We start from the raw sequence: 14,700 nt of genomic DNA on the forward strand, positions 1-14,700 counted from the left end.
GAGCGACGGTCTTGGTAAGCCGAACTATTGTTGGCGCTCCCTCCAGTCCGCTTCAACCAGCGGCAACTTCAGCGTAACCAGACGAACGGGGCGGGCAGTATCAGATGTATCCGACGTACCAGACCGGCTAGGTATCAGATGTTCACACGCACGATGATGGATGACGCGTCAGAAGACCTGTCGGTGGTGTGATGCAACAGCCCCTCTGCGACCCCGTCATCTGTCTACATCTGTTCTCTGCACGGTGCAGACTAGAAATAGAGACCCGAGGAACTGGTCAAAGGAACCGGTCTCGACTCGTCCAGGACTAGACGGGATGCTGAAAAATGATGACTCGGGATCCACTGAGTCAAGCCATCTTGACATGTCAATTTGTCAAAATTATTTGCTACCGTATTCTAGAATCCTCCAAGTACCGTTGAACCCACATGCCTCCTCCGGAACTCACGAACCCCTCCCACCGGATGCCTAAATGACCAGTCGTGACTTCTCCGCCACATCATCAGGACGTCGTGGGTCGTCGTTAGTCTCCTCCACGGCGGTCGGCGGCGCTCCTATCTCCCAGATCAGACTGCCCGTCGTGCCGAAGGTGGGCTCCACTGGTCCCGTTCAGGTCCGGTCAGGGCGCATGGTACCCGCTGTGTCTGGCCACGGCCAGGGCAGTAAAGAATCACCAGGGCGCACCTGCGGCGCAGAAGGAGGTGATCGTTCCTCCGTGTCCCGCGGTGCTGATCGTGTGGTGTCGCCTAAGGGCCTCGTTTGGACGAGATGTGACCATGAGAAGCGCCACCGCCACCGGTGCTGATGTGTTGGGTCCCGGGACTTGTGACGCTGGTTGCACAGATCCTGGTTTGGGGAAGGACACTGAATGGAGCCCTGGTCCTGACCTTGGGCTGCTCGGGTGGAGAGCTAGGATCAGAACGTGCTCTGTGGAAAAGCTGTGCTTGTGAACCTTTGCTAACTCTTCAACCCCTCACATCCTGTGTTGAAACGGATGCAAACTTAGCATTTATTTTCAAATAAACCTCGAAATCAATTGCCGTGTTCCGTGCTGTCTTATGCTTATGACTGAAACTGTAATGAGGCCCACTGACATTAGCAGCGAACAGTTCTCTTGGTGCATCCTTATGCCGTGAGAGTCCACGACGTGCTATGCCTCCCACCGACACTGTATAACAAACAGAGCGGCGGTGCCTCCCTCCGCCTTGTAGCCGCCGGCGTGCGTGCCGGTAATCTCGGTCGTGACAAACGGCCCGGCAACTGTGTCTGTGCTCGCCGACCGGTTCCGTTTGAACTGCGCGCCTCGCCGGCACTGCGCGCCAAAACTCTGACCTCCACAGCTCCACAGGAGATACCCTAACTGCACCTCAGTTCCTGGACCATCAGCACGTCCCAAACCTATATCACACCGGCACCGGTTTTATGATCACTCTTACTTTTCCGTGTGGTTGTTCATGACCGGCTGACAAATCCGTGAATGGCGGATTATCGCTGCCGGCGGCGGATGATTGTTCCTGCTTCCTGTCTCGGTTGGTGATCCCACGGTACTACGATGCTCCGTCCGCTGGTGTTCTTTTGAAGCTCCGCAGGTGTTCCGCTGGAGACTACTGGTGCTCCGTTTGTGTTCCATCGCACACTGGGCCGATCGCCAGGTCTAGCACGACATGGGTAAAAAAATCGAACTTTGTGGATGTGCAATGAAACCTATACCAATTTGTTCAAAAATGATCATACTACATTGCTGTGGTCTTTGTTTTCCAACACAATTGCTATTTCATGGCGAAAACTCAGCTTAAACACGAACTTCGGAATCGTTTGGACCGAACTCGTCCCCCGCACTCTTCGACAACGTATCTTTGATCCACGAAAACAATCACAATTTGAAGAGGAATTCCACATTTATATACATCAAACGATAGCTCCGGGTCTGCAGAACACACATAACCACATGAAAATGGCGAACTCTTACTTGGTTATGATGTATTGGCACCACAAAGATTTAAAGACGAAAATAGAATTTCACATAATTGATGTCACACACAAATAGACTTTTAAAAAAAGTACCGCGGAGTACCGCTTCGAAAATCTCGCTACATGTCAATGAATCATTGCACTACAAGATCCAACAGTCATTTTTTGCGACTTTTTGCGACTTTGGATGTAGCAGCCAAACATCAACCCGCGCCGGACCGGTGCTCGGCGTCAAACGCGCCGGGCCAGGAGATGTTGATTGAACACTCCCCTTCTAACTCGGCTCTTGGGCCACATAGCGACACGTAGTAAGTGGCATTCGAAAGAGCGCCCGAAATTCCAGATGGAGTTGTTAGTCATTTCTAGGTCAGGTCAAAGGTCACGTCACCAGAGGTCATCAAAGGTAAAATGTTGCATATATCAACATTTCTCGAAAACCGGCCCTTACCTCGGGGACCAATAGAGCTACATCGTCGCGGAAAAGTGCATTCAATTGCTCTTTTAGCGGTCTTTCTGAAATAAGCCCTCAGATTTGGCTTAACCCTCGCCCCTAGTGGTGTTTTTCCAGTCGCGAACGTATAGAAGAGGTCCGTTGGACCCCCCCGCCGTTTCGCCCCTGATCGAGCTAGAGCTTCGCGGAAAAGACGAGCGTGTTGCCCGTGACAAGAGGAAGCTGATGATACCCAATTGTAAGGTCCTAGGTCATCGGTTGACCTTCCAGGTCAGGTCAATGACCCAAAAGTCGGGAAAATCGGGACCTGTTAAAACGTCGTAAAGGGTGGCTGCTATGGGTTTTTTGGGTGCTGATCACGAATATAATGTTATTTACGATCATAGATGATGTCTTCATACATTTAGGCCAGGTCGGGTCAGGTCAGGTCAGGTCAACCAGTAAGGGTTTTGCCGGGTATTTGCAGTAGGTGGCAACCGCCTCTGACAGCTTTGTAACATTATACGAAGGCACCAAAGCTACATAGTAAATGTTCAAATGGTTGCTAGATTCGAATTCAGCTCCAAAAACTAGCCTAGAAACATGTAAACTCGAAAAAGTGAACCAAGGTCATTAAAGGTCAATGACCTTACCTGACCTTCTGGTGACCTTGACACCCACCCTAATGCATGGGAGCAACATAATATCCCATGTTTGAACGCTTTAAACCAAGAAAAGACTGCAAACCCGCGGCTAATGCGAGCCGACATACGCTGAATCGCGATTCCGGCCAAACATGGTCTCGAAAGAAGGTCATAGGTCAAAGATCATTAAGGTCAGGGTCATGAAATTTTCAGGTTAGCTGTAAAAGTAGTTATCGCGAGGGTACTGAAAGTTTCGTTGCGATCGGCCGCTTTTTACGCGAATTACTCGCGAAAAACCAAGGGTTCCGTTCGAAGATTCAGGCCCCGTCGCGCTAGAATGGCATATCGGCCCACTGTGCATCGGTCCCCCGCCAACCCTAGAACACACGCCGGGCCGGTGCGGGCTGGGGCTCGGCGCGGCTCGCGCGTCCAGTCCAGCCCGGCCCGTCTCGGCCTTGGCGGAGAGGGTGCCGGCGCCGGCGGCGGTCACGGCCCTGCTCTGCGGACTGCAGCCATGTCAGGTGCCGGCCGGCCGGTATGCGGCCCGCGCCAGGTGCGGCCAGTGAGGCGCCGCCTCGCGGCTCGCCGGCGCCCCGCCGCGGCTGCAGGCCGCTGCAGACCCATTGAGGAAGAGATGAACACTGCCGATTGAGCGGATTTGGTCGGCTGAGCCGGCTGACTCAGCGCCAGCTGAGAGATCGTGGATGGATATCGGGGAAACGTTACGGTGCAGTGGGTGTCAGGCACTGGAACAATAGGTTTTGTAGTAGTTGTTCCTGTGATATACCATGTTGCTAGGTGTTTTTGGGATGATCAGTGCAATAACATGTACACTTTGATTTACCGTCACGGCTCTACAGCATTTCAATTGTGTTTACAGTGTCACTTTGTCACCGTCGAAACCTCGTGGAACTCCGAAACTTGCGGTCTCCACTGGGCTATAGGCCGGTCGTGCTGGGATTTAACGAGATAGCAATGCCCTATGGCTTACGATGCGCTCAATCCGCCTCATGCTTGTCCTATCATGTAGTGACTGAAAACCTAGTGGTAACCTCTATAGCACCGCTGATTTGTGTAACCCTTCTGTGACCTCTTCTGTGACGCTCTGACACACCCCCTCCCTGTAGCCTGTCACGCGACCTGCTGTGACCCGGGACCCACGTCTTTCTGGCCTGTATTATGACCCATTGTCATCTCTGCCCCTTTTGAGCTTCTGTCACCTTTTGACCGTGTTGTGACTGTATTGTAGCCCCCTGTGACCCCTGTTCTTCCTCTCTCCGCAGCTGAGAGTGACCTGACGGCATTCAGCGAGCGCACCGAGCACCACCACACCAACTATGGCGAGGAGCGGCTACTGTTCACTGCCGACAGCCGACCGGGGGCCATCGAGAGGCTCTACCAGGAGGCCGTCCAGAACCCCGTGGTGGTGCTGCGGCAGCTCGACCTCTTCAGGTCAGTGCGCGGTCGGGGCAGATCGGGTCGCTGCCGGGTCAGCGCAGGATGGGAATCTGTGAGGTCAGGTGAAAAGACGGTCGCTGGCAGGCTAGCCAGGTACCCGGTCAAGTTAGAGCAGAGCTTATGTGAGGTAGGAGGGGCATTCCACGATAGATCGTACCAGGCCCGTCACCCTCATCTCTCAGATTTGAATGAAAATTGGTACAAGGGGTAATCGTAGGCTCCAAAAACACCTGCCAAAATATCAGACTTCTCAGATGAAAACTTTTTGAGTTACATTGCATAATATTTTCTAAACTTCAGATTGTAAGGGTGAGTTTGATGAGCTATAACTCAAAAACGAGCTAAGCAAGCAACAAACGGTAAACAGCTTTGAACTAACGATGAATCAAAGATTAATACAGTATTTTTAAAATTGGAAAGAAAAGCTTTACATATTGAAAAAAGGCGTAGTATATTTTTAAATTGTCTATAATGGCCCTTGGGACCAAAATTTTTGCCATTTTTATTTCTTCAAAATAAACTTCAGGTCCTTTAAAATCGACATGCAAAAAATTAGAAAGGTGTTCTTTCTATAAGATCCTCATATAAATGTATACAAAATGGGTTTCCGGGGGTTGGTACACTCGGGGGCAGATTGATGTTCCACAACTCTTTATCCACCGGGCTCCTATGGCTCAGCATTGGCAGCAGCCGCCTGGTAACGGTAGACTGTGCCGCTTCACTTACTTGTCAAGCGGCACAGCCTACCCACACCGTATGACATCGGTCTGGGTCGGTGGCTGGAAGGTGATGTGGGCCGCCTGTGACGTCAGCGCAGCGGTGAGGGCCGAGCCCGGGGGCATGGCTCGGGTCGGCGCGGCGCGGCGGCTGGCGAGGGCTGAGGAGTGAGGTGGGGTGGGAGTACGGACCATCGCGCGGCTGAGCGAGTGTAGTTAACTTTCGCGTCTCCATTTGCCAATTATTCTACCCAGCAATTGCGCTAAAGCATTTGTTAAAATGCCCTATGCCCAAGACAGCGCCTATCATTTACTTGCCATGCGTATTACGAAGCACTTAAGCGTGGCAATGGGACAGCCGATAGAACTTGTCACCCGTGCATCGAGGTGCGGAGCTATATTTTGCATAACATGTTAGTATTGAGGCCTTGATTGAGCAGATTGGTGTCTATCGTTTCGCACGGCAATCGTCTAGAGACGTGGGAACTAGGGGTATGGGTATAGTGCGGCAGCTAACGCCCCAATTTAAAGCGATTATTACTGTTCCTCTAATATGAGGTCGCAGCCACCAATAGCAAACCGTTCCAACCAGGAGCCAAAAAGTCGGACACTCAGGAGGGTTCGAACTTCGAACCGGGCTTCCCCCACCGGTCAGCTCACGATACGAGCGTTCATCCACTGAGCTACCGGGAATGCTCCCTGTCAGCACAAAACAAATTGACATTCACCCGCTGACCGCCAATGACAGTTTTGTGACATATTATCGCGTTTGACCGCGGCGGGTAGTCGGTGGTCTCGGTAGCTCAGTGGATGCACGCTATAGCGTCGTAGGGTGACCGGTTGGAGAAGCCCGGTTCGAACCGTCCCAGGTGCGCAACTTATTTGCTCCTAGTTGGAACGGTTTGCTATTGGTCGCTGCGATCACACATTAGCCCTCGCCCGCACATGCCATTTTCCCATCCTAGAACGCACATGGGGGGGGGGGGGGGGGTGGTTGCCACCCCCCCCCGCGCCATTTCGTTCCTGATGGAGATAGAGCTTAGCGGTAAGGACCAAAAAGATTCTTTGGGAAGAGACAAATCCAATGATACCCAGTTTTACCTTCTCAGGTCAGTCATTGACCTTCCAGGTCAGGTCAAACTAAAAAATGTTGCTGTTTTGGGTCACCGCTGGATATCAAGTGCGCTGCTTATCAAATACCGATGACGATGCTGTTTTCTGGTGCCAAGCCAGCTAGAACCTCTTTGTCACACTACCCGACCAGAATTTTGCTGCTGAGGTCATTTCAGGTCAAGTTAGGTCAAGGTCAATTATATGTGTTTGTATGTCTGTGTGTGTCTGTGTGTATACTGATGTGTGCACCGATTGTTTTTGGGTCCATATTACATGAAATCATGATCTGAGAAGCTTTTACCAAAAATGCAATCAAAAAACTTCACAAAAAATAAATTCAGCGTGCCTAAAACGCAATTATCTTAGATGACCTAGGTTGACCTTGACCCTGACCTTGACCCCTGTACATCGTCGAACAACATGTTCCATGATAGGTGGGAGGTAAGACTGGCAAAAAAGGCCGAAATCAGGGTGTCAAAAGCTCACAAGGCCCATGGCAAACGCAAGATGTTGAGAATTGGCCATTTAGGTCATGACATGACCTGAAAAACAAGGTCATATCTCCGAAACCAAAAATCACAGAAACTTGAAATTTTCAGCGAACATCAAGAAAGGATAGACGAGCAGCTATACGAAAAATCAGCTTTCTAGCTCTAAAAATGTTGAGTGCAGAGCAGAAAGACTACCTGGGGGGGGGGGGTGGCAACCACCCCCCCCATGTGCGGGCGAGGGTTAGAGGAACAGTAAAATTTGCTTAAAGTTGGGGCGTTGGCTGCCGCGCTATCCAAAAACCGCAGTTCCCACGTCTCTGGACGATTGCTGTGCGAAATAATAGACACCAACAATGAGCTCAATCAAGGCCTTAATAAATACTTGTCTGTTATAAACAATGTAGCTCCGCAACTCGATGCACGTGTGATATAAATTCTATCGGCTGTCCCAATGCCACGTTAAAATATGCCGTAATGCTCATGGCAAGTATGATGATAGGCGCTGTCTTGGGCATAGGATATTTTAACAACTGTTTTAGCGCAATTGTTAGGTAGAATAATTGCCGCCTTGAGACGCGAGAGTCAACTACACTCGCTCAGCCGCGCGGCGCGATGGTCCATGCTCCCACCCTCCCACCCCGCCTCACTCCCCAGCCCTCGCCGGCCGCCGCGCCGCGCCGACCCGAGCCATGCCCCCGGGCTCGGCCCTCACCGCTGCGCTGACGTCACAGGCGGCCCACATCGCCTTCTAGCCACCGACCCAGACCGGTGTCATACGGTGTGGGTAGGCTGTGCCGCTTGACAAGTAAGTGAAGCGGCACAGTCTACCGGTACCAGGCGGCTGCTGCCAATGCTGAGCCATAGGAACCCGGTGGATAAAGAGTTGTGGAACATCAATCTGCCCCCGAGTGTACGACCCCAGCTCGCCGTTTCGCCTCTAATGGAGCTAGAACATTGCGGAAAAAACGAGCATGTGCGCCGTTACAAGATGCATCGAATGATACCTTATTTTAAGGTCTCGGGTTGATTGGTGACCCCTGAGGTCATTTCAAGTGACCCAAATTACGGGTCCGGTTTTTGATAGATAACTTCGCAACAAATTGTCGTAGAGCCGCGATTTTAGCATCTTTGTGTTTGCCTAGCTCCGGCGCGTCGAATGGTATACTGTTTGTTCTGGTGAGGTCAGCTTAAGTCGCTGACCTCGGGTCAGCACACTGCCGTGTATTTGGCTCCGCTCCCCAACCGGGCGGCCCAGCCGGCAGCCAGCCCCCGGGCATCACGTGACCGCCCGAGTCCGCGGCAAAGCCAACCAGCGCGGCGCTGGACAAACAGCGCCGCTACAGAGATGGTTAACAGTCGGGTCAGGCCACGAAGCTGGATGAATGAGATCATATTGCACATCATTCGATTCGCAAGGTCTTCCCGAGTCCATTGGTAGCTTTCCCGTCTCTCTAGCTCAATTTGATCGAGAGTTATTGACGAAAAACTCTTATGACCCTAGTGACGCACAAATGACGTCACGCAAGGTCAACAATGCAAAAGTGAGGCAAAAATTACTTCAATTGAGCTTTCAGTAACCAGTGATGTCACTAGGCAGCTTTACCACACCATTTGTAGGCTCTCTTCCGAAATCACAATTCGAGACCATTACGGTGACGCAAAATAAGTACATTTATAGAAAGAACACCTTCCTAAATTTTTGCATGCTACTTAAAAATGACCCAAAGATGTTTTTAAGTAAATAAAAATTCAAAAAAATTTGGTCCCAATGGCATAAAAATGCAAATGAAAGGAAACTCGAGGTGTTATATATCAAAAATAGTATATATTTCAAAATTTTAAAAATGCATATTATTCTTTGTTTCAATGCAAGTTCAATGTCGTATAGCATTTGGCATTTGGATTATTCGTCTTAGAGTTACAGCCCGCCAAACTTGGGGCTGCAACGCAAGATCTAAAACATGTTATACACTATAACTCAAAAACCACTCATCTGATAAGCCTGAAATTGTTACAGGAGAATTCAGAGCCCCTGATTACCCCTTAGACAAATTATTGTTAAAATCCGAGAGATGAGGGTGTCAAATTGGAAAAAAGTGGTACGATCTATCGTGGAATGCCCCAGGATCCGAGCCTACCTCACCTCACTTACATAAGTTGCACACATAAGACGGTGCTCCGTCGTCGCTGCAGCCTCGCTGAAGGCTCCAGTGAGGCGTCTATCAGCTACACTTCTTCATTCCTCAGGCCAGTCCACAGCCACTAACGGGTATAAGGCGTGACTGGCGAGTCGCGTGCCCGGGCCCGATTCTGTCAGTTCTCATCGATGACGTCAGTGGAGCATTGAAATGCAAACCGCTGATTGGTATCTGCTCAGTTACGTGCACGTGCACGTTCAGTTTTCAGTATGTCAGAAAAATACATGAATACACAAGCTATCAACAAGCTGTGGGACTGGTTTGTCCATTCAACTTTTCTTTAAACGGGACTGGGTGATGGGAGCTGCACTGCAGACATTTACTTGGACTCGGTCTTGTCATTGTACCTACATAATGTAAAATGGTATGTGAAACTCGTCCCATGAACTGCATTGATTGGAATGGTAATTTAGGTAATGTCGCTTTTCAAAGTGAAAGTTGGGTCTCCGTCTGCTATCACCATATTTTGCTTCCGCATTTCGTGATGATAAAATATATTCGTGGTAAGCCTTTATGTGAGCTTCTCTGTGTAATCCAACGATGATTTCTGAAACTAATCAGGGGTTGTTGGTGATACTAATATGTCTCCCTATAGTAATTCATCCATTTTTTTTTGGGTTAGGCCCTTTCGGTCTGACAAGACCATTGCAGAGCCGGAAGGATGATAGGAATTAGGGGGAGACATTGGTCTGGGCAGGCACCCTAGTGAGTCGCCGGGACTGAGCCCGTCCAGAGGACAGGCCACCCAGCCCCAAGGCACTCACTGCACCCGGCTACGGGGTGCGCTCCCTCAGGAGCAGCGGTGCCGCTCCAAGGGAGCAGCCCGCATGAGATAAAGTTGCCTGTCCAGCCCGGAGAGGGGTAGCGGCGTGGAGGAGAAGGATTTCAGTATCCTGAGGATAGAAGCACGGAACGGTGTTCATCCATTACAAACCGCTTGGTAGTCACCAGTTAATGAAATATGCCCCAATTCCATGCTTTTAAATCTACTTGCCATTTCGGTCTGGTTAAATTTCAGTGGAACCAGACTCTGCTTGATGCTTTGAAGTTGTGTAATGTGTTGCTATATGCAGCCGTCTTTTGAGGTTGCCTTTACAATGAGTAACTCGGAGATTATTTCGCAGAAGGGCAGAGCCTCGGGCTACCGGCCTCTGATCCCATTGCTAGTGGTTCCACATCTCACCGCCAGGGGCGCTGCCGTCGGCGGCGGCGGGCCCGTTCGAAAGATAGGTCGATATCAGTACAGAGGGGAGGTCTTGTAAGCAGGGATGCGGAGCCGGAGCCGGAGCCGGAGCCGGAGCCGCCGGAGCCGGCATATTTTGCCCGGAGCCGGAGCCGGAGCCGGAGCCGTGAAACAATGTAGCCCGGAGCCGGAGCCGGAGCCGGAGCCGTCAAAAAAGGGGGCGACTCCGGCTCCTTTTCTTTAGAGGAAACAATTATTTACCTAGTTCGGTTTGACAGTAGGGACCGTCGAGGTCCTGGTCAGTGTTCTCTTCCTTCAGTGCTGTGTTCGCATACACGCACTGGCGGTCGCAGGGGGGGGGGGGGGGCACGGGGGCCATGGCCCCCCTTTGGTGCTGAAAGGTGGGGCCATACTATCTTTTGGCCCCACCTTTCAGATCGAACAAAAGTCCTAGAAAAGCTTTTCGTATGTTTCATTTTCTTTCTTGCGCCATCAAGGGACGTAAATTTCACTCATGAGTGGGCTTCGCATTCTGTCAATTTGGCGGTCAGCGTCGCTGGCACCGGTTCACGAGTATGGCCGGATCTTATATGGAATATCAGCGTGGGTTTACTTGAGGCTCTCGTAGGCCCAGCATTCAGCAATGGCTGGCATGAGACCCTCTTCGGCAGTGGCGGGTGGGCCCTGCTAAAGGAGATTGGCTCCAAGACACTAAAGTAAGACCTCATGGGCTGGTGCTGTGCACCTCAGAAGCCCGGTGGTGACGCCGTATGCCGGCTTCGTTTCTTAACCCTCGCCCGCACATGCCATTTTCCCATCCTAGAACGCACATGGGGGGGGGGGGGGGGGTGGTTGCCACCCCCCGCGCCATTTCGTTCCTGTTGGAGATAGAGCTTAGCAGTAAAGACCAAAAAGATTCTTTGGGAAGAGACAAATCCAATGATACCCAGTTTTACCTTCTCAGGTCAGTCATTGACCTTCCAGGTCAGGTCAAACTAAAAAATGTTGCTGTTTTGGGTCACCGTTGGATATCAAGTGCGCTGCTTATCAAATACCGATGACGATGCTGTTTTCTGGTGCCAAGCCAGCTAGAACCTCTTTGTCACACTATCCGACCAGGATTTTGCTGCTGAGGTCATTTCAGGTCAAGTTAGGTCAAGGTCAATTATATGTGTTTGTATGTCTGTGTGTGTCTGTGTGTATACTGATGTGTGCACCGATTGTTTTTGGGTCCATATCACATGAAATCATGATCTGAGAAGCTTTTACCAAAAATGCAGTCAAACAACTTCACAAAAAGTAAATTCAGCTTGCCTAAAACGCAATTATCTTAGATGACCTAGGTTGACCTTGACCCTGACCTTGGCCCCTGTACATCGTCGAACAATATGTTCCATGATAGGTGGGAGGTAAGACTGGCAAAAAAGGCCGAAATCAGGGTGTCAAAAGCTCACAAGGCCCATGGCAAACGCAAGATTTTGAGAATTGGCCATTTGGGTCATGACATGACCTGAAAAACAAGGTCATATCTCCGAAACCAAACATCACAGAAACTTGAAATTTTCAGTGGACATCAAGAAAGGATAGACGAGCAGCTATACGAAAAATCAGCCTTCTAGCTCTAAAAATGTTGAGTGCAGAGCAGAAAGACTGCCTGGGGGGGTGGCAACCACCCCATGTGCGGGCGAGGGTTAAGGATTAGCGTGGGATCTCCGGGGCCTGCATAGAGTTTGCATGAGCTAAGTATGTAATCTCAGAGGCATGTGTGTAATGTGTACACAGCGGCGGTCGCGGGGGGCCGGGGGGGGGGGCATCAGGGCCATGCCCCCAAAGGTCAATAAAGGGGGCCATCATATCATTTGCCCCCCTCAAACAACCAATGGGCCCCGCCCCCCATATAGGTGTATGGGGCCCTGGCAATTATTCGATCGTCACGAAGCTAAAAAAACCCACGCCCAGCTATTAATATAGCTCCCACACCAGTCTTTGAACGTCCTACACTGACCTCTGAGGGAACTTCAGTGGCGGTCAAGCGCCCACGTTGACCGCTAAGAGCCTACATCAACCTCTGAGGCCCCACATCTGGCCTACGAGGGCCCCTAACCGGCCTCAGGGGTCCCAACCGGCGTCTGAGGCCTGAGGGTCTCACACCGGTCTCTGGTGGCCTTATTTCTGTCTCTGGTGTCCCAAGACGAACCTTTAAGTGCCAATAAGGGCCCCGCACTGGCTGCTGAAGACCCGATGCCGGCCTCTAAGGGTCTGCATTGGCCTCTGAGGAGGGCCCATCTTGGCCTTTGAGGGCCCTCTGCTGGCCTCTGGGGTCCAACGACGGCTCATGCCGGTCTTTTAGGGCCCCACGCTGACCTCTGAGGGCCCATGCTGGCCTGTACTGAGTAAGGACCCACATTAGCCTCTGAGAGCCCAACACGGTCTCTGATGGTCTCAAACTACTGGCCTTTGTAGTTTGCAGGCCCTGTACTGGTCTCTGAGGGCCCTAAACTAGCCTCTACATGAAAACATACATGGGTGGGTTTCTGAAGATCAGAGGGCTCACGCAGTCTCCGGCACAGCCTTACGTTGGTCCTGATCGAGATTGCTTTACGTCCTGATTGTCCCGCGCTGATTCCCTCATATTTCGAGGTCGGGACCCCATGAGCCGGTGTGGGTCCTGGGGCTGGCAGAGACTGATGAAGTCCTTAGGGCTCAGGGCCAGTCTTTTTAGCAGTAGGACTAGGCAGGTTGAGTGAGCCCCAACAGAGCCGTTGCGAAGCCCCGCAGGAGACTCGCTTCACGAATAGGACCCCCAATTCCCAGTGCTCTGGAGCCGCCCCTGGTAAAGTTATGAACTTGAAATTTTCAGGGAATGTGCCCAATTTAGTTTTAGGAAAAGTCAGAAAATTTCAGCATCGTAGCTTCAGCGGTTTCGGAGATGTTCCCGAAAAACCTGAGGGGTGGATAAAAACAACCCCCCCCCCCCCCCTGCCACTAATAGGGTTAAAAGCAAGAGGTATCTGTACTTTTTAGCAAGATGTATCTGTACTTTTCCGAATTGTTTTATAGTGGTAAGGTCATGAATCCGCGTGCCTGACCTTCCAGTATACCTATGCTACACCGATCCGTCGTCATGGACGGTGCAGCGGCCCGACCGGTGGGCACACCGTGAGACGGTAAATGGAACTGGTGATTTTGCCTTAAATTGAGCTCAAAGATTTCACGCAAGAATGAGATGGATGAAGCATAAGTAATGCCAACTGTGCGGCGCCTCGTGGACGTAAAAAATTAGCCGATCACCCCCCCCCCCCTCCCGGTGACGGATAAATGTTATGTCCCGCGAGTGTGACTTTGCCCCCCCCCCCCCTTTTGCTAGCGGCTGCGACCGCCAGTGCATACACGGTTACACCTCGCCTCGCATTCAAAGCAATGCTGCCACCACCTACAAGGCGTAAAACAATGTGGTATTCAAAATAGCCTTGTTATACAAATACAGTAGCAACGTGCACCAATCCCATCGCCTTTTTTCTTCCACCCGTATTTAATTGATCGCATAGGGGATGTACTTAGTAGAAGCCGGAGCCGGAGCCGCCGGAGCCGGAGCCGCCGGAGCCGGATCATTTTACTCGGAGCCGGAGCCGGAGCCGGAGCCGCCATGACATTTCACCCGGAGCCGGAGCCGGAGCCGGAGCCGATTTTTTTCTCCGGAGCCGGAGCCGGAGTCGGAGCCGTCTGAAATTTCCACGGCTCCGCATCCCTGCTTGTAAGTGCTGTCCGAAGGGAGCGGAGACGGCCACTGGAGGGGAAGGGACACAGGGGAGCGGCCCTCGGCAGACGGACGGCCGTCGAAGGCTGAGGCCGCAGTCCGACGCGGAGCAGCGGGAGTGGTGTGTCGGTGAGATGGTGTGCAGTGTAGAGGCGGGCTTCATGGGTGAGCGGGTGAGTTTTACGAGTCTGGTGGGCTGTGGTCGTAGTCCGGTGAGTTGTGAGTCTTGTCTGGTGAGCGTAATTCCGTCGTGGATGTCAACAGGTCTGTCGGACGCTGTGAATCAGTGTTGGTTCGATGGTTGTCCCAGACACGCCGGTCATCCTTCGCATCGAATGCGCACTCGCCAGCACCGTGCAACACCCCTGGCGTGTGTCCTATGTCGGCAACGACGCCGGTGTGGTCCGAGGAATGGACACAGCGACACACTGTCCCCCTGCAGTCGGTGTGAGCGCGGCGCCTGCTGTGACTGGACCATGTCATCGTCCGTTTGTCGGCTATTCTGCCGTCAAACGATCGATATTCGGTGGCGTCTGGCCGATATTCGGTGGCGGAGTCTGGACGATATTCGGTGGCGGCGCCTGGCCGGACCTCCCTCACGCCTCCTGTTGTATTCTGGTCGCTGTCTGTGGAATGTCAGCTCAACTGGAGGCGGGCTCGCGTTCTCGCGGCGTCTGTCGCTCGCGGAGGCTCGGTATTGATCTCTGACGGGTGTCTCGTGTCGCGGCGGTCCCTTCCC

At 51.9% G+C, this 14,700-nt stretch overlaps 1 protein-coding gene across 1 annotated transcript in view; it reads left to right on the top strand.

Annotated features, from left to right (window-relative positions):
• Nucleotides 1–4,328: 4,328 nt before the first annotated feature.
• Nucleotides 4,329–14,700, top strand: part of LOC122391798 (DNA N6-methyl adenine demethylase-like) — a gene marked incomplete at its 5' end in the record, with an annotated part of 45,238 nt that continues 34,866 nt past the window's right edge. Inside the window, one exon of the mRNA XM_043386049.1 lies at nucleotides 4,329–4,497. Coding sequence (XP_043241984.1) covers nucleotides 4,329–4,497 — 169 coding nt within the window. The remainder of the gene's footprint in view (nucleotides 4,498–14,700) is intronic.

This window comes from Amphibalanus amphitrite, unplaced genomic scaffold (assembly GCF_019059575.1).
Source record: "Amphibalanus amphitrite isolate SeventyFive unplaced genomic scaffold, NRLGWU_Aamphi_draft 000455F_arrow, whole genome shotgun sequence".
Classification (NCBI taxonomy): domain Eukaryota; kingdom Metazoa; phylum Arthropoda; class Thecostraca; order Balanomorpha; family Balanidae; genus Amphibalanus; species Amphibalanus amphitrite.